This window comes from Natator depressus, chromosome 23 (genome assembly GCF_965152275.1).
Source record: "Natator depressus isolate rNatDep1 chromosome 23, rNatDep2.hap1, whole genome shotgun sequence".
Taxonomy (NCBI): domain Eukaryota; kingdom Metazoa; phylum Chordata; order Testudines; family Cheloniidae; genus Natator; species Natator depressus.
The window spans coordinates 2,616,646-2,640,347 of NC_134256.1; the positions used below are offsets into that span (position 1 = coordinate 2,616,646).

Sequence of the window (23,702 nt, forward strand, 5' to 3'; positions counted from 1 at the left end):
GGGGGGTTGGATAGGGCATGGGAGTCCCGGGGGACCTGTCAGGGGGCGGGGGTGTGGATAGGGGTCAGGGCAGTCAGGGGACAGGGAGCAGGGGGGGTGGGATCCTGGGGGGCGGTTCGGGGTGGGGGGGTCCCAGGAGGGGGCAATCAGGGGACAAGGAGCAGGGGGGGTTGGATGGGTCGAGGGTTCTGAGGGGGACAGTCAGTGGGTGGGAAATGGGAGGGGGCAAATAGGGGGCGGAGGCCAGGCTGTTTGGGGGGCACAACCTTCCCTACCCAGCCCTCCATACAGTTTCGCACCCCGATGTGGCCCTCGGGCCAAAAAGTTTGCCCACCCCGTGCTAAACAATCCGTTCCGCTGTGTGTTTAGCTGTGACGCAGAGTCTGTTTCCCAGCCCTGCAGAAGAGCTCTGGATGAGCTCAAAAGTGTGTCTCTCTCACAGACAGGAGTCCGTCCAATAAACAATATCACCTCCCCCACCTTGTGTCTCTCTTCCAATAGTAACAGGCAGGGAGTTATTTGCACACAGCCAGCCACGGCATGTCCCAAAGGAAAAGGACACGACATATGATTGTGTTACCCTGGTACAAGGTGAGGAAGTGCCATCACGCCCCTTGGTACCTGAAATGCATGTGTTCAGAACAAAGAGAGAAGCTGCGAGCCCCAGTGTGCCCTGCCCCACAGCAGAAGCCCGGAGTCCCGAATGGGGGGGCACATGGGATATGGGGAAAGCGGTGGACGTGATATATCTTGACTTTAGCAAAGCTTTTGATACGGTCTCCCGCAGTATTCTTGCCAGCAAGTTAAAGAAGTATGGATTGGATGAATGGACTATAAGGTGGATAGAAAGCTGGCTAGATTGACGAGCTCAACAGGTAGTGATCAGCAGCTTGATGTCTAGTTGGCAGCCGGTATTAAGTGGAGTGCCCCACGGGTCGGTCCTGCGGCCGTTTTTTTTCAACATCTTTGTCAATTATCTGGATGATGGGATGGATTGCACCCTCAGCAAGTTCGCAGATGACACTAAGCTGGCGGGAGAGGTAGATATGCTATAGGGTAGGGATAGGGTCCAGAGTGACCTAGACAAATTGGAGGATTGGGCCAAAAGAAATCTGATGAGGTTCAACAAGGACAAGTGCAGAGTCCTGCACTTAGGAAGGAAGAATGCCATGCACTGCTAGAGGCTGGGGACCGACTGGCTAAGCAGCAGTTCTTAGCCCAGATGGTGAGGGACGCAATCACATGCTCTGGGTGTCCCTAAATCTCCAGCTGCCAGAAGCTGGGGATGGATGACAGGGGATGGATCACTCGATTATTGCCCTGTTCTGTTCATTCCCTTTGAAGCATCTGGCACTGGCCACTGTCAGAAGACAGGATACTGGGTTACATGGACCATTGGTCTGACCCAGTATGGCCGTTCTTCTGAAGGCTGGCCAGGTATACCAGTGATCAAGACACTCCACACCTCCCTCCCCTGGGCCCAGACCTGGTGGAGGGGGAGGGCCCAGGTCCCCCTACCTTCCCCACCCTGTCCATCCAGGGAACAGACTGTCAGTTGGCCCGCTGGCCATCAGACAAGCCCAGCTCCAGGACGTTGGGGGTGGAAAGACTGTTGAGCCACGGCCTGCCCATTAGCCCTGCTGGCCTCCAAGTGAAACCTGCTACAGGCTCAGCAGTGTGCGGGGGCTTCCTGGCAGCCTTTCTGCTGGGCCCAGCCTTCAGCTTGCCCTGAGTCGTACAGCTGAAGCTATTGGCTCCTCCTCCCACCTCCAGAGCTCCTCAGGTCCAACAAGACCCAGAGCCGGCTCGGTGCAACTGCAAACCCTGCAGCCACAGGGAGCTCTGAGTTCAAGGGCCGCAGCAGAGCCGTGAGGCAGGGACCGCATGGGAAATTCCTTCCTGTCACCAGATATATAATGCTGATTTATTCCCTAGGGAAGATTATAATCTTACAGATTTATTCCAACCCATGGCTACTACAGGCCCAAGTCTGCCACCTTCTGACTTTCAGGGCTCACTACCACAGGTAAGAAAAGTTCTTATTCATTACAACTGTTTTTGAAACATGGCCAATCTACCTTCTCTGTCCCACCTTTGGGGAGGAATTTATGAAGATGGGATGGAGGTACCCAAACTAAAATCTATCCAGGCTCTCAGAGTTTACAAATCTGTTTAGAAAAGAATATAACACAATTTAGAAGAGGAACCAAGCCCCTTAATTTGATCTGTTGGTTTTTTTTGTCAAAAAGGAAAGTTCAGAATCTTTTCTTACTGCGTATTTCTTTCTGTTCTTCCACCAGCGCCAAGTTGGGTCGTGGACCGGGTCAGCATAAGGCTAAAAGAAAATCAAGGGCTTGCTAAATTACATGTCATCTGAAAACGCAATATTTTCTCATCTGAAAATTACGTGTCCCTGTTGTGGATTATCCGCATCTTTCTTGGATAGTCCCTGTTACTTGTGGGAAATTCCACATCCCTGAGCAAGGCAGTTATACAACCTCATTCCCGGTGTAAACAGCACTAGCGCTGCCCCAATCTCAGAACTCCCAACCTTCCTACCTAGCGCTGTAGAGACAAGGAACTTTCCTCCCAGCCCATCACCGGAACGCAGCTGAGGCCTGACAAGCACTCACCCTGCTATAGTCTGCATGCAGCCAGAGCAGCTGGAAGATCAGTCCCTGGTATACAGCCAGAGACACGTTGTTGTGGAAGCCTGTGCTGTCCATGACATCCGGCGGTTCGGAGAAGTAGTGCTCCGTCCGGGTGAAGCGCTGAGGGGCTGGGAGGTCCACGAGGCGCATGATCGAGAAGGAGCAGGGATGGATGAACCTGATGTACTGAGCATTGCTGAGGGAGAAACGGGGAGACAGGAACAGAGTGTAGGTTTGCACCAAAATGCAGTGGTTCTTCACAAGGTTGGCGGTGCTCTGGCATGTTGCAGTGGACTGGGCGGTGGGGTGGAGCCTGTGTGCTGGATGGAATCAGAATCTTTCAGCTGTGGGTCATGCGTCCCATACTGCTAATAGCTAAGGGGAGTTGCAGGATCAAGGCTAAACACAGAAGAGGCTGTGTTGGAGGCTTGAGGCTGACTTGGAGATTTTGAGGTGGCGCTGCACCCGTGATCTGGCCTGATGTGTACAGCTTCAGGGCCCAATCCTGTCCAGATCTGAGCATTCTGAGCTCCTTGGGACCACTCCCAGGTGCTGAGCACAAGGCAGGATCAGGCCCCTAGGATCTCAATCCAAGGGACACAGTTCTGCCTATCAGGTAGAGCACTGGATCTGGACTTGGGAGCACAGGTGCCGACTTTCTCATGTGCCGACCCCTGGCTTGACCCCTGGCTTTGCCCCAGGCCCTGCCCCCACAGCACCCCTTCCTCCAAGGCCCTGCCCCCACCCCCCCTCTTCCCGCTCCAGTCCCGCCCTGCCTCTTCCCGTCCATCCCGTTCTGCCCCCTTCCCCCAGCGCACCACGCCCTCGCTCCTCCCCCACCCTCCCCAAGCCTCCTGCACGCCACGAAACAGCTGATGGCAGCAGATGGTAGGTGCGGAGAGGGAGAGGGAGGCACTGATCGGCGGGGCCTGCCAGCACGCGGCAAACACCATTTTTCCCCATGAGCGTTCCAGCCCCGGAGCACCCACGGAGTTGGCGACTATGCTTGGCAGATTTGGTTTCTATTCCCGGATCTGCCGCTGCTTTGTTCGGTGACTGCGCGCTAGTCCCATCCCTGCTCTGTGCCTCAGTTCCCTCCTCTGTAAAACAGGGTAAGGATAGTGCTCTCCTTTGTAAAGCACTTTGAGATCTAAGAATTATTACTTAGACCTAGTTGACAGCTCAGCCTTGGTACGGGCAGCCGCCACTCCACTGTGCGCATTGGAGCTACCCCAGGGCTGGTGCCGGCTCAATCTGCACCATAAGCCTTTCCCACCATTGCCCGTCCTCTGCCACTACTCACTGGAAATACATCGAACGGTACTGATTGACGATGAGGAGCTGGTACGACAGTATATAATGGAGAGGGAAGTTCCTCTTGATCAGCTTTCCCTCCTCTTGTCCATCCATTATGTAAACCAGCTGAAAGGAGAGGCAAGAGCAGAAAATACCGCGGACAGGTGGAGTTCAACCCCTGCTATTCAGGAGAAGAGGAGAGAAGCCGTTGCCACCTGGCAGCTGAAACTAACACCATGTGTTGCCTCTTGTTTTCTGTCTTTTTGTCCTGGTCCTTGCCTGTGACTGGGAGTCTTGGGGCTGCGCAATACAAATAAATAAATAAACAGTAGCACCCATGGAAAAGCTGAAGAGAAACTGAATCATGTAGCTCAGGAGTAGGCAACCTACGGCATGTGTGCCAAAGGCGGCAAGCGAGCTGATTTCCAGTGGCACTCACACTGCCTGGGTCCTGGCCACCGGTCCGGGGGGCTCTGCATTTTAATTTAATTTTAAATGAAGCTTCTTAAACATTTTAAAAACCTTATTTACTTTACATACAACAATAGTTTAGTTATATATTATAGACTTATAAAAAGAGACCTCCTAAAAACGTTAAAATGTATGACTGGCACACGAAACCTTAAATTAGAGTGAATAAATGAAGACTCGGCCCACCGCTTGTGAAAGGTTGCCGACCCCGACGTAGCCCAAAGAGGAGGAGTTTCAAATGCAGGGGTAAGGGCTTTGCTTGGTAGCTCTGGTTTGCTGTGTGTGTGCATGAGAGAGGCCCAGGACAAGAGCTGACGCAGTGAGAGAAAGCCAGGCGGACCGGAACAAGCTGGTAAGGGGGCCCTGAGAGAAAGCTGCGCGGGGACTGGGTGCGGGCTGGAAAGAAGCCTGGGTCTCCTGCTGGTTGTTTCCTACGGTGTTCAAGGAAACAAGGCCTTTGTGCGTTCCGTGCAAATGAACCAACTTGCTGCAAAGACAAAGCTCGACTAGCGCCAATTTCTCCTGCTAATTGGAACAAGCCAGGACACCTGGAATTTTTGCCTGGCTGCTTGGGTCAGACCTGGTTGAGGGTCATTTTCTTCATCTAGAGTGGGAGCAAAGGATGCTCAGCACAGCCCGGGGAGCATGTGGTATCTTGTTAAATACCAACAGATCTAGCTGCACCATGTCAGCTTGAGCCTGACAATTTATGGTTGAACTGCGGGTGGGAAGGAGAGTGGGTCTGGTTCTTCTGTGCTGGAGGGTTTTGTGGCTACATGGGGCAGGTGCAGTTATGAGGCCCCCTGGATCCAAGTGGGAATCAGGGCTCAGAACCATGTGGAAATGGGACGGCATTTGGCTTCCGGATCGGCCACGGCCATAACCTGTGTGGCCATGCCCCTTAAGGGTGGGATGGCTTGGCAGTTCTCCCTTGTGTGAGCATTGCAGGTGCCTCCTGCTTCTGATCTCATTTACATGGGTGCAACTCAGGAGTAGCCCCATTCATGTAAATGGAATTACTCCACTTTGGGATCAGGGTAAGGCCCTGAAGGTGGAAGGCCTGTCTCTATGCCCAGAGCAGGTGCCCCACACTCACCACCGTGTTTCAGATGTAACCTGGAGGAAACTTGATCTCTAGGGTGTCTGCTAATGAGGGGGCCAATTCTGTGGCAGCTTGGCCCTGGAAACTGGGCTGAGATGGCTCATTAATCCACTGGCCAATCAGCAGCTGTCAACGGCTTCCCAGCACTATAGACCAGGGCTAGATTCAAACGTCTACAGACCATTAACCACCCCCTGCGCCGCCCACCCTGTGACTCCTGCTGCCCGGGCTCACCTGCTGCAGTCCCTCCTTGTTAAAGAAGAGGCTCACAAATGACTCGTTCAAGCTAAAGTCCTTTGACTCTCTCATTAGCTGTAGGCTGAGGTACGTGTCCCAGGCTTCGGAGGGGTGAAGCCGACTGACGACTGAGCTGCCTTCCACAGAAAACCAGATCTGGAGAGCCAAATGGAGCCAAACGTGAAGAGCAGGCAAAGGGAGCAGAAATCTCTGAAGGTGTCCCTAGAGGGGACTTTCCAAAGGAGCTGCTACATCCCTGCTGCTGAGATGTAGTCACCTCTGGAGCAATGGAGCGTGGCAGCTGTTTATACAGAGCTCGCCCACCCAGCACAGAGTTCCTCTCGAGTGGGGAGAGAGTGCAGTCTAATGGTGAGCACAGCCCCCTCGCAGGACTCCTGGGTTCTATGTGCCCTCTGCTGTGCAAGGTCTTTGCTCTCTCTGTGCTTCACTTTAACCACTCGTACAGGGATAAGAATATTTAGCAGCTCCTCGAAAAGGTTAGGAGGCAGCGTTAGTGACCGAATAGTGTCCTGAGATCCTCAGATGAAAGATACTAACAAAAAGGCAGCCATCCATGACACTGCCTACCACTATCTCATCAGGAGACCGCAAAGCAAGTCAGTACCATTATCCCCATTTTACAGATGGGGAAACTGAGGGTACATCTACACAGCAAAGAAAAACCCATGGCTGTCCTGTGCCAGCTCACTTGGGCACACGGGGCTGTTTCATTGCAGTGTAGACAACTGGGCTGAGGCTCTGGGACCCCCCCACTTCACAGGGTTCTACAGTTCTGGCTCGAGCCTGAGCCCAGACATCTACACAGCAGTGAACCAGCCTGAGCCCCGAGAGCCTGAATCAGCTGGCCCGGGCCAGCTGCAGGGGTCTAGTTGTCACATATACCCTGTGACACAAAGAGGTGACATGATTCACTCCAGGTCACTCAGCGGCCGAGCCAGGAATAGACCCCAGCTTGCCCAAGTCCCAGGGCAGGGTTCTATCCCCTAGGCCAGTGGTCTCCAAAGTGGGGTGCGCCAGAGGATCCCAGGGGGTGCGCAGCAGGAGGAGCGCCGCCAGACAGCACGCCGCTGTTTTTTTTCTTCGGCGGCAGCTCTGCACGCCTGCAGCAGGTCCTCCCCTCCAGCGGCACGCCTGCGGAAGGTCTTCCCGTCTTCTTTCTTCAGTGGCACGCCTACGGCAGGTCTTCCACTCTTCTTGCTTCAGCGGCACGCCTGCGGTAAGTCTTCCCCTCTCCTTTCTTAGGCGGCACCGTGGGGGTGCGCGATCCAAAAACTTTGGAGACCACTGCCCTAGGCCACGCTGCATCCAGTCAAACAAAGCACCTGCCTGATCCACCCAAGTATCACGCCACCATACCTCCTCCGAGTCTGTCACAAACACGACTTCCCCTACATACGACAGAATGAAGTAGCTGATGGGGGACTCTTGTGGGAAGCCAGAGAGAAGAATGTAATTAACCAGGTCGTAGCTGCAAGGAAAGCACAGGGGAAGCGGGAAACATTACACTCCATTGCTTTCGTTCCCCTTTCATTCTCTCCCAGAGGTGAAAAGCCTGGTAGTAAAACCATTACATTTGGCCCTGTCTCTGGGTCTGGGTCTCCTGGCAGACAGTGGCCCTTCCGGTCTGTCCCCTGATCTGTTACATTTGTACTGGCTCTAATGTGATTGTTTTGCAATGGTCGTGTAATTCCCCACACAGCTCTGCCGATGCGCCACAGGGTGAAACCCACCCCCTGAGCAGGCAAAAGCCTCGGGTAGGACATGAATTCCATTTCAGCCGTATTGGAAGTGCAGTGCATACTTTGTGCTGACATTCTGCACGGTAGGTGAATTTCATCCTTGGGGTGCTGTGCAAATCCGGAGGGATCTTGTGGACCAATGCAATTGAGATCAGAATCGGGTCCAGAGCTTTGGGTCAAGATTCTTTGAAATAGTGATTTTGAGTGCCCCAGTTTTGGGGCTGATTTTCAAAGCAAACACAGGGCAGAGGGGGTTTCACTTTCTGAAAATCAGACCTCTTTACGGTGCCTCTGGCCGGGCCCCTACAATCACTCCTCTCTGCTGGGGCGAGCTGTGATTCTGAGGCCCCACCTAACACCCTCGTCCTGCAGCTGGGTTCCATGTGCACCTAATTCCTAATCATGTGGATGGTGCAGGTTGTAATAACTGGGACTAGAAATGTACCCAAGTTGTGGGTTCAACTCTAAAATGTAAATGGGAAAAGGAATGGAAGGTAGGCAGACTGAATTAGCCCAGGGGAATGGCGGACTGATATAACTGAAGGAGTGTGTTAAAATCATGCCTGGTAAACTAGCAAAGCATGGAACCAACTCATCAGTTGCCTCCCTGAAAACCAGAGATCGATACAGACTTTGTTCTCACCTTTGTAATACAACATTGCCCCAGATGTAGAAGATTGTGCTGAATGGGTTATAGGACAGCCCTCTTGGGATCAGCAGGGAATCCGTGTATTCTTCCAGCCCCAGCAACATTACAAACCCTTTCCCAGTGTCTGCAAAGGACAGGTGGGAGAAACCTGGTCAGAGTGGGTCTTCTGTAGGAGCCATGAGGTCGGAGTTCAGAGAAGAGCAGCAAGAGAAAAAGATCAGGCTGCAAGGAGATTTTCCGGGTATTGTTACACTGAAAGTTGCTAATGGCTGGCATGGGGTAAGGCTTTGATCTAAAGACAATCCTGGGCCTCATTAAAGCCAACAGGAGGGCCAAGCAGTCTTTCAGACTCAATGGACACAGTAGTTGAGTCTCTTTAAGTAACAGAGAGCTACAAACGGGGAGGGACTGCCCAAGCCACGGGGCAGGTCAGAGGCGGGGATTGCCTGGCTGCCAAGGCAGGGGCTAGAAGATTAGTTTGCAGTCTGTGTGTTGGAGGAGAAAACCAAGCAAAGCACTTGTGGGCATGAACATTAGGAGGAAGCAGAGAGACACTGATTCTTGGGCACAGAGCCCGCTGGAGGAGCAGATGTGTGGATTTTGGAGCAAGGAAAGCTGCCGGCTGCTGTCTGTTTCACCTGTGCTCAGGGAAACTAGATTTTGTGGACACTCTAAAAAAAAAGAACAGGAAGACTTGTGGCACCTTAGAGACTAACAAATTTATTTACATAGAGAACATGAAACAATGGGTGTTACCCTCCACACTGTAACACCCATTGTTTCATGTTCCCTGTGTATATAAATCTCCCCACTGTATTTTCCACTGCATGCATCCGATGAAGTGAGATGTTGCTCACGAAAGCTTATGCTCAAATAAATGGGTTAGTCTCTAAGGTGCCCCAAGTCTTCCTGTTCTTTTTGCGAATACAGACTAACCCGGCTGCTACTCTGAAACCTAAAAAAAAAGGTTGCACCAAGAACAGACCTGATTCCTAGCACTGATTTCTCCTCATAATGAGCTCTGCAAGGCTAATGCTCAGGTCAAAGAGGCACCATTATTCCTGTTACAGAAGCACCTAAGAACTGCCATGAGATCAGGGCCACATTGCACTAGGGGCTACACAGTCATGTAACAAAGAAGACAAGCTTGCCCAGAGAGCTCACAATCTAGGATCTGTGACACAAAAGCTGGTAGCTATGCTGGCTCTGATTCACCGCTGTGTTGCTCTTGGTTTGACGAGTGGAACTTTGTCAACATGGTGTAAAGTAGGAGTATCGCAGTGGTGAACTAGGCTTGTAGAGGTGGGATAATCAGAGGGGGAGATGAGGGGCTTGTATATACATGGTAGCTATTTTGCAATAGCTAATTCCGGTCAATTTCCCCATGGACACTCATTCCAGAATAAGAGTTCCTTTTTTTGCTTGTCTACACAGGGACAATCAGGAAAGTTAATCCAAATTAACTTCCAATGTGAATTAGTTAAAATGCATTAAGCCCCTGTGTGGATGCTCTTAATCTGAATTAAAGTGAGGCCACGTCTACACTATGGGGACAATAGTAGTGTATTTTTTCACATCTCCGAGCGCCATAGTTGTTGACAAAAATTTGCAGTGTAGACCAGGCCTGACTCTAATTTCACTTTGGAAGTGAGTTCAGTGAATCCAAATGAAGGCCACTTTTATTCTGAATCAGAGCATCTGCACGGGGATTTAATGCGCTTTAACCAAGGGCTTGTCAGTACAAACAGGCAGCTTGTGGTGTAAATCTATCCCACACTAGCCTGCCATGCACTAACTCTCCATGTGGACCCTGCTGTCTCGCTCCAAAAATTCCCTCGTGCACTTCTCCCCTTCAAAGCCATAGACAGACTGAGAGAGAGGCTGGGCAGAGCCCTGCAGGGAACAATCATGCTCTGGGTTTGCAGGGGGTGTGGACTGGGAGGGCCGGATGCACTTTCCAATCTATGGCGTCTATCAGGATATCTCTGCTTCTCCGATCAAAGCCTGTTAGAACATTCCAAGGTGGGTTCTTACCTTTGGGTATGAAGCGAGGTAAGTGGTACAACATCCTGAAAGCTGCATTGACTATGAACAAACAAACATGGGAATGACGAGTTACAGCAGTGTCTGTTTATTATGTGAACTCATCTTGTTAAATCTTTGTACGTACACGGCCTCCTGTTACCATAGAATCACAATCTTTCATGCGTTTAGCCCCACAGCACCCTGGGAGGTAGGGCAGTGCTATTATCTCCACCGTGCAGATGGGGAAACCAAGTCACAGAGCAGCTAAGTGACTCGCCCAAGATCACAGGGGGAATGTGTGCCTTCACATGTACACTGCTATTTTTAGCCACGCTAGCATGGGTTAAGCTAGCGCAGGTATGTCTGCCCACGCTGCAATCACACCCTGGGTTGCAGTGAAGACACACTCTTCGTCCTGACCTAGAAAGATGACTTCCAGTGGGCAGTTCAGTCCCTGTCACCATTTTGTCCTTGGCCTCTCTGCTGAGGCTGGGGCCGTTTGCAGTGATAGGAACAGTTATTCACCAGGGGCTGGACTGGCTGATAGCCATTCAGTAGACAGTAATCATTTTCATTTGCTACTGACCTTGGCTGGAGCTGAACCAATAATCTAGGTGGGAAAAGGCAGCCCCAGAGCCGTTCAGTTCTTCTCCATGGTCCAATTATTAGATCATCACCATTATTAGATCATCACCATCACACCCGAGATAAACCAACACCTTCTGCGAGGGCTAACTCCCTCCTGAGGCCCTTCCCTGCAGAGCACTGGGGCTGGCAGGATCTGACAACACATTCTGCCCACACCGCCCCGACACAGCCCGCTTAGGGACCCGATTCCCTACACATGAACCTTAGCGTCGCTCCACGGACTTCAGTGGAATGACACTGATTCACAGCAGCTGGCTTTACGCTTGTATCGGTACAGAACGACAGCCTGACCTTGATCGTAGGCCACGATGTAGTAACTGGACTCGTTCTTTTTCTTCTCTTCCACCAGCAGCACAATCTTCTCCTCTTCCGTGATGTAGACGGCCCAGAGGATCGCGCAAGAAACTGAAAGTGGAGAGAGAGAAAGAGAGAGCCAGCAAAATCTTTCCAAACTGCTCTTTCTAAATATTTCTGTGGCTATGATTTTGAATAAGCAACAGTCTCCTTGTATAACATGTCACTGCTTCATTGTACCAGTGTTCCAGATGAGGAGTCAGTGTTCCAGAATTCCACCAGTGTTCCAGAATTGCACCAGTGTTCCACTGCACCAGTGTCACAGAACTGGAGCCAGAGTTCCAGGTGAGGTCATCTGGAACACTGGCTCCAATTCTGGTCCCCCATGCTCAAGAAAGATGGATTCAAATGGGAACCGGTGTAGAAGAAGGGCTCCGAGGATGATCAGGGGACTGAAGAGCCGATCTCTTGAAAGGAGAGAAAGCTTGTTATGCCTGGCAAATGGCAGGCTGAGGCTACGTCTACACTTAAAATGGGAGGGGTTCTCCCATCACTGTAGTCAATTCACCTCCCGCAGAGGCAGCAGCTAGGAAGAATTCTTTCGTTGAGCTAGCACTGTCTACACTGGGGGAGAGGTCAGCTGGACTAGGTCTCTCAGGGGTGTGGGTTTTTCACATGGAGCCATGCCGATATAAGTTTTCAGTGTAGACTAACCCTGACAGGGGATTGGATTGCTTTCCGTAGCGATGGCATCGGAAATGGAGGAGGAGAACATGTCCAGGAAGCTGGAGATGAGAAGAAGGTGTCTAACCCTCTGAGGAGGGAACAGCCTCCAGATAGGAGCAGTGAGGGGCAAAGAACCTAACTGGTTGGTGGATGGAGCTTGGCTGGTGTCTGACCGGGGTGATATGGCAGGGTGTGCTCCTCTGATTCAGGGAGGCTGCAACAGCTGCGGAGCTGGCTCGCATTTTGTGGTTTAAATAATTTTTTACTCCTGCAGCTGGGAGCTGGAGCCTTTGTTCATGGATTTGTTTGGGGATTCACGGCTGAGCCTCTTCTCTGTAACAGACCCTCCCTCCCCCAATTAACCCCAACACAATGGGAGTCTGTTGAACTTCAGCCCCAGGACCTTAACAGCCAGGCTCTCTACCCCAAGGTCGAACAGCCAGTCAATGGCAGGGCTGAGAATTGACACAGGAGTCCTGACTGCCTTCCAGCCCCACTGCTCCAATCACTAGGCCCCACTCCCTTTCCAGAGTTAGGAACAGAACCCAGGGGTCCTGACTTCCAGACCCCCTGCTCAAATCACTAGGCCCCACTCCCTTTCCAGAGGTGGAAATAGAACCCAGGTGTCCTGAATCCCACTCCCTCTGCTCCAACCACTAGACCCAAATGTTATAATTTTGTGAGGCTCTTGCACAGCACCACATAAACATGGAGCCAGAACCTCAGCCGGTGTAAATCAGAACAAAGCTAAATATGCCTATTTCAATGGCACTGCAGCCAATACATATCAGCTGGGGATCTGGCCCCACTGAGTCCAGTGGAGCAACTCCCATTAATACCAGCTGGGGACCCTGAGGAACACAAGGACCCAAAAGGCACGTACTCTTCAAATATTCGCACACTGTCTTCCTCCCCTTAGCGTGTGATTCGGGAAACTGAACGACTCCATCTGGAGGGGAGAAAAGAGCTGCAGGATTTCAGCCAGTCAGGCCAGTGGCCCCCAACACATACGTGCAAAAGTGGCGTAGCCAGCATGGGATATTTGGGTGGGCCCTGACTTTGGGTGGGTGAGCAGTTATAGGGGGCTGGGAGGGCAGGAGGAATGGGGGGCCCGCCTCCCCTCACCACCTGCAGGTGGCTTTGCACGGGGCGATGGATAGATCCTTTGGCCAGGGGCTCCCCACGGCCCGGGGTGCGCACGCAGCTCCGAGAGGAGACACTACTCTTCAGCGTGCATGGTAAGGTGACCAGAGGTCCCAATTTTATAGGGACAGTCCTGATATTTGGGGCTTTGTCTTGTATAGACACCTATTATCCTTCACCCCCATCCCGTTTTTTCACACTTGCTATGTGGTCACCCTAACGCACGGCTCCCGGCTCTCTTAGGTGGCTGGCCTACCTTTTTTGACGATCTCCTCTACCGCCACCGGCTGCCCGCTTGCTCGCTCTCCTCCCAGTGGCGCATTAGCCACTGGGCCAACCCGGGGGCCCGGAAAAATGGGTGCTCCCGCACCCCACCCGCTCAGTGTTCCTGTCAGGGAGCGTGGTGGGAGCGCAGGGGCTTGCTCCACTCCGCCCACCTGCCTGGCATTCTAGCCAGGGTGCAGGGTCTTGCCCCACCCACGCAGCCCCGGCAGGAGTGCCAGGCGGGTGGAGCAGGGCCCCGTGCCCTGACCCCGCTCCCCGGTTGGAGCACCGGGCAGGTAGGAGGAGTGGGGCAAGTGCTTGGGCCAGAGCAGAGCCGGGGCTGGGGGGTGGCCCTGGATGCTAAGTGGGTGGGCTATCGCCCACCTATGGCTACACCCTTGGCATGCAGTTGGCTTGTACCTGTCAATTACTCAGCACCTTAGCTGCCTCCTAGCTAAGGCACCAGGAGGAAGGATGGCCTTCTGGTTCAGGCTGGGACTCAGGAGATCTGACCCTGGGCTTGTCGCTGCATCTACCAGGGCCTTAGTTCCCCACCTATAACGTGGGGATAATAGTCCCTTCCATGTCTGCCTTGTCTCTCAATGTGTGTCCGAGCAGCACCTGGCACAACGGGCCCCTGATCTTAGTTGGGGTCTGTGCAGTGCCCAGCATGATGGGGGCCCAAATCTCAGATGTGGTCTGCGCAGTGCCTGGCACAATGAGGGGCCTCATACACACAATAATAATAACAGATATGGCCCTTCAGGCAATGCAAGTTGCAAAACTTTAACAGCTCCCACTTATTTGTCTGCAGGGTGGGCTCTTCTCCCCTGGCTATCAGTCCAGCTCCCTTCACCAGCACTAAATGTGGCACCAGCTGCTGCCCGTGCAAAGGGGCTGGAGCAATAAACATTCTAAGGGGGTGGCTGCCAATCCGTGGGACACTGGATCAGGTCCTCAGCTGGTGTGAAGCAACAAAGCTCCCGGGGTGAATTATCTGGCCCGCACGTCATACCGCGAATGGTGCCAAGGAAGAATTCTCCTTCGTGCATGCCCCCTCCTATAGCAATCACATACTCTGAGCCGTTGTGGGGGAAATGCACAGGGTTTAAATGTGACACGCAGATGTCGTTCAGCACACGGGTCCAGAGGCCTAGAGAGAAGAGAGAGACTCTGTCTTAGGTCATGTGGCCCCATCACCATGGCAGCTGAGCATCTCCCAGTCTTTGATGCACTGATCCTCAAGGTACCCCTGTGCTAGCATTCCTGTGTTGCAGACGGGAAACTAAGGTCCAGAGAAGCTAAGTGAAGCCCAAGGTAACAGAAGAACTCGGCGACAAAGCAGGGAATTAAACTGGTGTTTCCCACCTCCCAGGCTGGTTCCCTAACCACTAGATCACCTTCCCCTCTGGGTAGGGAAGCTGATGGGTCTTGGCCATCTCTGGCTTCTCTTACCGGATCCCGGCACATGAGGAGAAAGGACCGAATAGTTCCCAGTGAAGTAATAGACCAGCTGGTTCTGACGGATGAAGAGCACACTTTCCATAGCGATGGCATCGTAAATGGAGGAGGAGAACATGTACAGGGGGCAGTTCAGGGACCCAATCCAGCAGCTGTCGATCGCCACCTGAAGCACAGAGAGGACAAATGAGGGGCAGCGGGCCCCATCCTGATCTCAGCTAGGGGCCAATCCTGCTCCCATTTCAATTAGTGGTAAAGCTCCCAGGGCCTGCTCCTCCGTCTTCCTCCGTCTTCCCCAGCCTTGTCACTGACACCAGTGCCAAGCGGGCATCCCCAGGTCTGAAAGGCAGCGTTTCACACTCACTTTGCACTGCTGTAAATAAATTCACAGCTTGGCACACTCTCCCTGGGGACCCTGCCTGGGTCTGGCCCACGGTTCTTGGGCCTACCAGACTTCTCCAGCTGCCCCACCAGCTGTGTCTTGTTTACCTGCCGCTCTCTCTGCCCAGCTCTGTAATCTTCTTTTGGGGGAGGTGATCATGCACCATTTTTCTGACTGTTCCTTTCGGCTACCTTGGTTTTTACTGCTGTAAATCACTTGTTGCAAAACACTCCTGTTGCATTCAGTCCAGCTTAGTTCAGATTCCTATTCAGGGACTTTCACACCTGCAGCCAGCAACACAGGGAAGCCAAGGAAGGAGACACGGTGCAGGGAGACCCAAGTCACCAGGGATTTCATTAGTGCAGGACTGGGCCCAGTGGAGGCCAGATCCGAATCTGGGATCTGGCCCAGCTTCTCCACTAAACAATCTGAGGCCAAATTCTCTGCTGGGGTAAACTGCTGTGGTCAGCAGAGCTCTGCTGATTGACAACAGCTAAAGATCTGGTCCCTGACGTTTCACTGACAATGCAACGATCGTGTTTCCACGGAAGGAATCGCTGTAGAAAGAAGGCCAGATTTCGACCTCATGGCAGCTGCACGCCAGTGTAACGTTACTGACTGCAGGGGCATATCTCCTCATTTGCACCGAAGGGAATGAGATTGGAACCAGAGCTGGTGGCGAATATCGATTTACGTGTGTAACAGGCTTCCGGATGAACGGGGCAAAATAAATACAGGCTGCATTACTGCTGCTAAATCAGACACACGAGACCAGAAGCTAGGCTGCTGTTTTACTAGCTGCTGCTGTTTCACAACACACCTCTCATCACAACACCACATTCCTCGCTGGATCTGGGAACGGAGCCCAGGAGTCCCGACTCCCTGTCCCCTGCACTCACCGCTAGACTAAACTCCCCCCGGGGCAGCAATGGAACCCAGGAGTCCCGACTCCCTGTCCCCTGCACTCACTGCTAGACTAAACTCCCCCCGGGGCAGCAATGGAACCCAGGAGTCCCGACTCCCTGTCCCCTGCACTCACCGCTAGACTAAACTCCTCCCGGGGCAGCAATGGAACCCAGGAGTCCCGACTCCCAGGCTCCTTCTTCTACCTTCCCTTCCCTCTCTTGTAAACTGAGCCGATCGAATGTGAAATCAGAGCATACACGTAAACACACGACATCATGGCAGCATTATCATCATAGGAGCCACTTTTCAGACAAGGACTCCGATTCTGATCTCTGCGCCTGCCACCGGTGCAAATCTGCAGTGACATCCCTCTACTTCAATGGGAACGGGATTGAGCCCTAGCTGGCAGAGGCGTGCCATTGGGCTGCCTTCTGAAGGGATCCAACCCCCCCTTCCCAGCTCTCTTTACCTCCACTGCAGTGAAATCCGCAAACTCCGAGTCTGAAACCAGAATGATTTGGTAACCGTGGAATCCCCCGAGGATCAGCACGGGAGCTTGACTGAAGGTGGACCAAATGGGACGGGTCGGACTGTACAGTGACATTACCTCCACCAGTGTTGTAACCTAGAACAGCAGTTCCAAACTTTCTACCACGTTCACCCACCAACTGCATTTGGGCTAGTTTTGCAACCCACACAGGGTCCAAATTTGTGACGGGAGGCCCCCAAAATTATACGCTAGCATCCTTCTTCTCCTTCGTTGCCACCTCCACCTTCTCCTCGCCCCAATGAAGGGGCACCAATCGCCCTCCGCAGCACCCTCTGCCCTGACACCGCAATTTCAGCCACTCCTCCAACATGCCCGGGCACTTGCACGGGGCCAAGACCCCCGTACCCCAGCTGGCAACACCCACAGGGGGGAACTGAGCCCAGCCCCATGGGACAGGAACCACTGCTGTGGGGTGAACACAGGGTGGGCTTGCTGGGATGAAGTGGGAATTTTCTGTAATATTTTTATGAAGCTGACGTGTGCCTCAGCTTCCCTCATATTTCACATGGCGGTGCAGGCAGGGGGAAAAGAACTGTTTGCTCTCAGGGCAGGCTCAGAGACGTAGGTAGGGATGCTGCCTGGCTGTCCGAGCCTGAATGGGTCATTAACAGAAGGATAGGCTTGGCTGACCCCATATCAACGGAAAATCTTCTCAGGCAAACCCAATCACAGGACGTTGATGCTAGCAACCCCCAGCACGGAGGGAGACGGATTTTCCCACCTCTCAGCAGGGCAGCTAGGCAACATCCCCCAGCTGGAGAACAAAGAACTGGAGAGGCGGGAGGTGAGGGGAAAGGAGTGGCTGCTGGAATGAGTCAGGGCTTTCCCTGGGGAATTGAGGGAGAGAGAACAGCACTTTAACATGGAGTCAGTTCTCTGGTTGCCCTAAGGACTTCCTGGGCTGTTCTGACTTAGCCGTTTGAGTGTCACTGCAAATCCTGGGTGAAGTGCATTCATCTCTGCAGAGTGAGCCAATCTCTACCAGGAGGTTTTCTCAGCTAGACTTGCTGGGCAGAGCGCACGGGATGAAGTAGGGGGACTGTTGCCCCAGAGGTTCAGTCAAGGAGGCGGTGAGGCCGCGTGGCTTACCCTGTGGAGTGGGACCCCGTGGGGTTCTGGCACACAAAAGGGGTTCCTCCTAGAGACCGTTCCAAAGCTGGGGGCCTAGCACTGATCCGGTGGATCCTTGACACTTGCTCTCCAACCTCCCGCACGTACCCTGGGGTCCCCTTTCGCACCAGACCCTCAACCCATCTAGAATCTTCCCGCGACCCACTGGTGGGTCAGGACCCACCGTTCAGGAAACACTGACCCAGAAGGTGCCAACGGCAGCAGGGGAAAAAAGGCCAGGGTGTGTGTCTTTTCGTTTCTCACCTTGGCACTCAGGTCATGTCTACACCATTGCTTAAGTTGGCAAAACTCAGGGGTGTGAAAAAAACATCCCCTGAAGGTCTCCAGCTGACATATCTATCGCCGCTCGTGGGGATGGTTTTATGATGCCCACCGGCCAGCTCCCTCCCGTCAGGAGGAGCGGCTACATGAGCGGTCTTACGGCAGCTCAGCTGCATCGGAACAGCTGCGCCACTGCAAGCTCCCCAGTGTAGATGTGGCATAAGGGTGCGTCTACACCACAGTCGGGGTGTGCGACTGTAGCTCGCGCAGCACACCCCAGGTAGCTTTAATCTAGCTAGCACAGGGACCAATAGCAGGGAAGCTGTGGCAGGATGAGCATGAGCATGGGCTAGCCGCCTGAGTAAATACCCAGACTTCCAACCAGGCTTGGCAGAGAAGCAATGGTGCCTAGTAGTTGGAGGCCTAAACTGGCACTTAGCAGACCTGGAGTCTATTTCTGGCTCTGCTCCTGGCCTGCCGGGTGACTTTGGACAAGTCACGTTCCCTCTTCTGTGTCTTAGTTTCCCAACTCTAAAATGGGGATAAAGCTCTTTGAGATCTACAGATAAAAAGCACCATAAAAGAGCTTGGTGTTGTTATTCTAACTCATGTTAAAACTACTCTGTTTTTTCTAGGGTTTTATCTCGTATTCACTAACATGAGTTAAGAACACAGCTTTTTTACTAGCAAGGACAAACCCTTTACCACAATTTACCTTGTCTCCTAGGGAAGACTGTAAACCAGTCTCAGTTTTCTTCATGTAGCCATTAATATTCATCAAAAATCTGTAAACAGCGAAGAAAAACTGATTATAAAAAATATCTTTGCTCGGATTCGTTTAAAAAATTGTCGTATGGGCCAGGGGCGTTTCCCACAATGCCTCTGTGCTTGACTGGAGTCATATCTTGAGGTGCAGGGCTAGCCCACATCGAGGAAGATCCCAACTGCTTCCCATGGACCAACTGTTTTAATATCATCTGCTGTTTGGAGCATACCACAGGCCAAACATTTGCTCCTCAAAAGCACCACAGCAAGGCTAAAAGCTGACCATCCCCTGGCCAGCTGTCATATCAGGGGTCCAGTCCAGGGAGGTTCTGAGTGCCTCCTAAGAGGAACTGAGAACCACCAACCATCTTTAAAGTCAAGTGTGGTATAAATGCCCAGAAAAGGTAAGTATAAATGTCCAGGGAGCATGGACGGATGGATAGATAGGCAGACAGAAAGCCATAGATGAATAGATAGGTAGGTAGATAGATAGATAGATAGATAGATAATGTCTGGGGTTAGATGGATCTAGCTATATAAGGGAATAGATAGATAATAAAATTCTTTCTCTCTCTCTCCTGATGTACTATATATCCACTCATCCTGGGGGTTTATACAGTACTTCATTTTTATCTATCTATCTATCTATCTATCTATCGATCTATCTATCCTAGGACCAACAAGGCTCACACACCACTGCAAATATCTATTTAACTGTCATACAGATGCCCAGAGGGGTGGATGGACGGATGGATCTCCTCAGGTCTGTATTCCATCTGTACAAAGCTACACATCCTGATGACATGCCGTAAATGATTACATCAGAGTCATCCCAGAAGGTCCAAGGACAGAAGCCCAATTTTCCCTCTCTGCAGGTCCCCTTTAGGGAGGAGGGCAACTGCCATCTCCCTCCATTTCAGGCAGCTCTCTGACTCCTTGTAGTTACTGAGGCAGCCCTGGGGGTCCTGGGCCGTCCCTGCCACAAGCAGAACAAAGGGCACCCAGGCAGTGCCAGCCCTCCTCACCTCTTGCTGTCCACCTCAAGGCCCAGGCCGTTGCTCTCCACCAGGACCTCCATCACCACGCTCCTCTTCATCATTGGCATGGGCGTGTACCAGCACATCCGGCAAACCTCTTCACTGGCACAAGGCCCTGTCGATGCCCAAGAGACAAAGAGATACCCAACGAGGCTTGGACACTCTCATATGAGCCGGGGGGGGGCTGATTCTCAGTCAGTCCACTCCTGCACTCGGGACAGGGACGGGGCAAAGGTGGCTTTAAACCCTTTGGACTACCCATATTCTGGGGCTGTGCAGGGCCTGGCCCAGCCTCTGGTGTAAGTTAGAGCAGCCTTGGGGCTGCTGTGACTTATGCTCTGCTTCTGATGGAAGCAGAGAACAGCCATAGCGCAGTGCACTCTGGCCATTCCCTGGATCTGAGAGGGCGGGAGGGCAGAAAGGTATGATCTGCCCCCTACACCCAGGTGGGGGAGGCCAGTATAGGTCCCTTACACTAGCTGCAGAATTTCTTCTCCAGGGGTTCTTTCTGCCCACTCAGAGCCCCTTTCAAGTTGCCAGAGCTTCCTACAGCAGGGCCTTGGCACAAACGAGACTCTGACCACAGCCATGGGTGGAGGCAGACATCTCTCCATCTTTCCCTCTGCAATTTCTCTCTATCCTTCCCTCTGCCATCACCCTCTGCCTCCCCATCCATCTGTCTTGCTCTCATGGCTGCAGCAGCTCCTCACTTCCTCCAACAAACAGGGAAGAAGCCAGGGACCAAAGGAAAATGCCTAACTCCTGTCTCTCTAGGTGGATTCCCAGGGCAAGGTTACGGGCTCGGCTATGGGGCCCGGCACAAAGCCTAATGAGCCATTTAAGTCCCATTTAAACCCTCAAAAGGAAACTTAAGCAGTGCCTGATCCTTGACCTATCTCTCAGCATGGCGGGGGGGGGGATTTCACCCCCTACCCTAGAGCCAAGTAACTCAGGTAACAAGAGAGTAGAACCCTGGGCCCGCCAGGCTGTAGTACCAGCAACCACCTGCAGAGGGAACCGCTGGTATTTGCACTGAAATGGAATAGGAGCAGAATACCCTGGAGCCGGTAAGGGGCCCCTTTCATCTCAATCTGCAGCTGCTCGGGTTTCTGATGCTCTGGATTGACGGACGCTTCGAACCTTACGGTCACAAGGGGCCGCAGCCCAGTCAGGTGAGCCTTGCGAATGACTTTCACCGCGTCCTGGAGGGAAGGAAGAGAGGAAAGAAAGAAGCTACCGTGCTGAGCTCCCGGCCCCGAGCACTGAGCCAGCGCAGCTCTTGTTGGCTTGGAGGATCACACGCGACCGCTGCTTGAAGCCCTCTAGTGCAGCTATTGGGGGGTGCTAGCCTGGAATGCTGAAGCCATGGGGTCAGTTCCCTGCTCTGCCACTGCCTTGCTGTGTGGCACTGGGCAAGTTGCTGCCCTGTGCCTCAGTTTTCCCACATATGAAATGAGGATAGGGACATTTACTCTTGTTGGTAAAGTGTCCTGAGGCTGATGGATTGCAGCACATTATATGAGGGGAGGAAGGAGGGCCCCGTGGTTAGGACTTGGGAGACATGAGTTCCAGTCCTGGCTCTGCCACAGACTCCTTATGTGACCTTGGACACGTCCCTTAGCTGCTCTGTACAGCGGGGAAAATAGCCCTTCCCTGCCTCATAGGAGTGTTGTGGGGATGAACACTTAAAAGTTATGAGATGCTCAGCTATTACAGTGATGGGAACAATGTAAGTACCTGAGGCCAGGCCATGTGGGTGGGAAGAGGGGTGATCCCTGACTGACAGAGTTGGGCCAGCAGAAGTCCCTAGTGTAGATACGGCTCTGCCAACAAAACTATGCCCTTCCCACTACAGCCTGTTTCCCTTGCCAGCGGCGGTGGGTTTACTGTAGCAAAACACAGCTCTGCCAGTATACCTGCATCCACCCTACAAGCGCCTTGTTGGTGTTTTGGACCTGTATTCCTATACTGTGGTGCAAAGCACTTCCAGCATAGACCAGGCTGAGACAGATACCTCCAAAGAACACCAGGTGGGGCTGTTTTTTCAGTCATTTCCGGATTCACGGTGTTTTGCGGCCATAACAAATTCACAGCAGCCGCAGTTGTGACCGTTAAAATGTTAGACTAGTGAGAGTCCAGTCACATGGTTATCTGGAAGTGTCATGTCAATAAAATAAGAAATCTTTCCAGTGTAAAGAATAACATGTACTATTAATTAGACCACAAATGTTACACGGTTATTACTAACAATACCAATTTTAAGAGCAGCAGGGGCACGTGAAGACCCTGGTGGCTGCACACTCCAATTGCAAAGAGATCTCTTTACTGTACCTGAGTGAGGCAGGTTAGATTGATTTTCAGGTAGTACGGGAAGCCCAGGTAGTGCTGTCAGAAAGGAGAAGCAGACTGTTCAGAAAAACGCCTTGAAAGTTTGGGTCGACAGGTGCTAACCGGGACTTTTCCTCGAGTTCAAAGACAAATCGCAGGGCCGTTTAATGGTCGAAGTGAAAGTGGCTGTTGGCTCTCTGTCCACTTCCCAGCGTCCATACCACACTGCCCAAGTCATCAGAAGAGCTGGGAACAACCCCTGCAAATCCTGACTCCCATTCCCCTGCCATGAACCACTCTCCTTCCCAGAACTGCGGATACGTCCTGCTCTCCTGTTCCAGCAAGCATACCACATGCTTCTTCAGTGGATCATCTTCCACCACTCCAGTGGCAGAACAGGAAACAGAACACAGGAGTCCCCTGCTCTACAAACAGGCTTGGCAGAATTCGATTTTGATTTTTTTATAATTTTGACGGATAATATCGATATTGATTTTTTTAAGCATTTTAAAATTTGTATTGATTTAAATTTTCACAGCTGCGGGAAATTACAGGAGGTCAGCCAATGGGGCGGGTCAGACAATAATTACTTAATGACAGTAGATGTTGAGATTCAAAACATTAAAGCTTTCTAGCTGTTAAAACACAAACTGCCAACGTCACGTTAAAATATGCGAAGTGCGCAGCCTTACACCAAACCCTAATAAGTTCTCAAGCAGCTTTTTTCTTACTTTGCTGATCCGTACATTTCGATTGTTATCAATGGCTACGTTTTTGTCAGTTTATGTGTGTATGATGAACTGGATGTTTAAATCTAATCCTTCCAAGCCTATCTAAAAACTACACAGACCACACTGATCCTCCAGCTATTGTTAAGCATGAAGACTCTTCGGGAAGCTTCTTCATGCTGCCACAGAAAAAATAAACTTTCAAAATCAATGACTTTCCGGGGGCTGTCACAGTTTTACACCAGTGTAACTCCATTGACTTCAGTGGAGTTTCGCCTGATTTACACCAAGGTAAGCGTGAAAAGAATCAGGCTCCAGCTTTGTTCAAGAGTTAAGTAGGTAAAATTTACTAGTGTGAAGGTTTAAACCATCTCAACCTTACACAGGCAAATTTGCCTGTACAAAAATGGAGTATTGACCCCAATGGGGTCAGAGCTGATGTGAGAGCAGAATCAAGCCCTTTTCTATATCCCTCATCCTCCTGCCAAGCCTTCTGAAAAAGTCACACTCACCGAATTTTTATCATTCAGGTCTATGGCTGAGTCTGTCAGATTCTGGAACACAGATGCTACGCTAGTGACTGGGTGCTGCCTAAAAAACACAGCTTGGTCCCCACCTAGATTATCAAAATCATTGAGCACAACTTTCCACTCGCAGTCCTCCAACAGCAGGCAAACCTGCATGTGCAGCAGCACCAGCAGGGCAAAACGATGCTGCATATTCTGCGTCTCTTGGTTTCTACACAGGGACCCTGAAGAATAAATGAAACATTGAAGCTTTCTAGCCACTTCATTATGAATAATCATATCTAACCCTGATATAGTAAAACAGTTGATCAATCTGCCTAAGAAACTGATATAAATACAGGGACTACTTCACACAGCACC

General features: G+C 51.9%; 1 protein-coding gene and 1 long non-coding RNA gene across 2 annotated transcripts in view; one reads left to right on the forward strand and one right to left on the reverse strand.

Moving 5' to 3' along the window:
• The window catches only part of CATSPERG (catsper channel auxiliary subunit gamma), a 44,839-nt gene that overhangs the window by 19,353 nt on the left and 1,784 nt on the right, over positions 1-23,702 (reverse strand). Inside the window, exons 2-17 of the mRNA XM_074937982.1 lie at positions 22,091-22,144; positions 20,817-20,961; positions 19,748-19,874; positions 18,673-18,742; positions 16,485-16,640; positions 14,722-14,893; positions 14,282-14,419; positions 12,743-12,808; positions 11,131-11,244; positions 10,201-10,251; positions 8,161-8,290; positions 7,135-7,246; positions 5,755-5,913; positions 3,955-4,073; positions 2,634-2,847; positions 2,273-2,335 (exon numbers count right to left, since the gene is read on the reverse strand). Coding sequence (XP_074794083.1) covers positions 2,273-2,335; positions 2,634-2,847; positions 3,955-4,073; positions 5,755-5,913; positions 7,135-7,246; positions 8,161-8,290; positions 10,201-10,251; positions 11,131-11,244; positions 12,743-12,808; positions 14,282-14,419; positions 14,722-14,893; positions 16,485-16,640; positions 18,673-18,742; positions 19,748-19,874; positions 20,817-20,844 — 1,719 coding nt within the window. The 5' untranslated portion in view covers positions 20,845-20,961; positions 22,091-22,144. The remainder of the gene's footprint in view (positions 1-2,272; positions 2,336-2,633; positions 2,848-3,954; positions 4,074-5,754; positions 5,914-7,134; positions 7,247-8,160; positions 8,291-10,200; positions 10,252-11,130; positions 11,245-12,742; positions 12,809-14,281; positions 14,420-14,721; positions 14,894-16,484; positions 16,641-18,672; positions 18,743-19,747; positions 19,875-20,816; positions 20,962-22,090; positions 22,145-23,702) is intronic.
• Positions 4,687-11,260, forward strand: LOC141976827 (uncharacterized). The gene is made up of 3 exons (XR_012636153.1): positions 4,687-4,770; positions 5,833-6,126; positions 11,189-11,260. It is a non-coding gene; the product is annotated as an uncharacterized LOC141976827 (long non-coding RNA).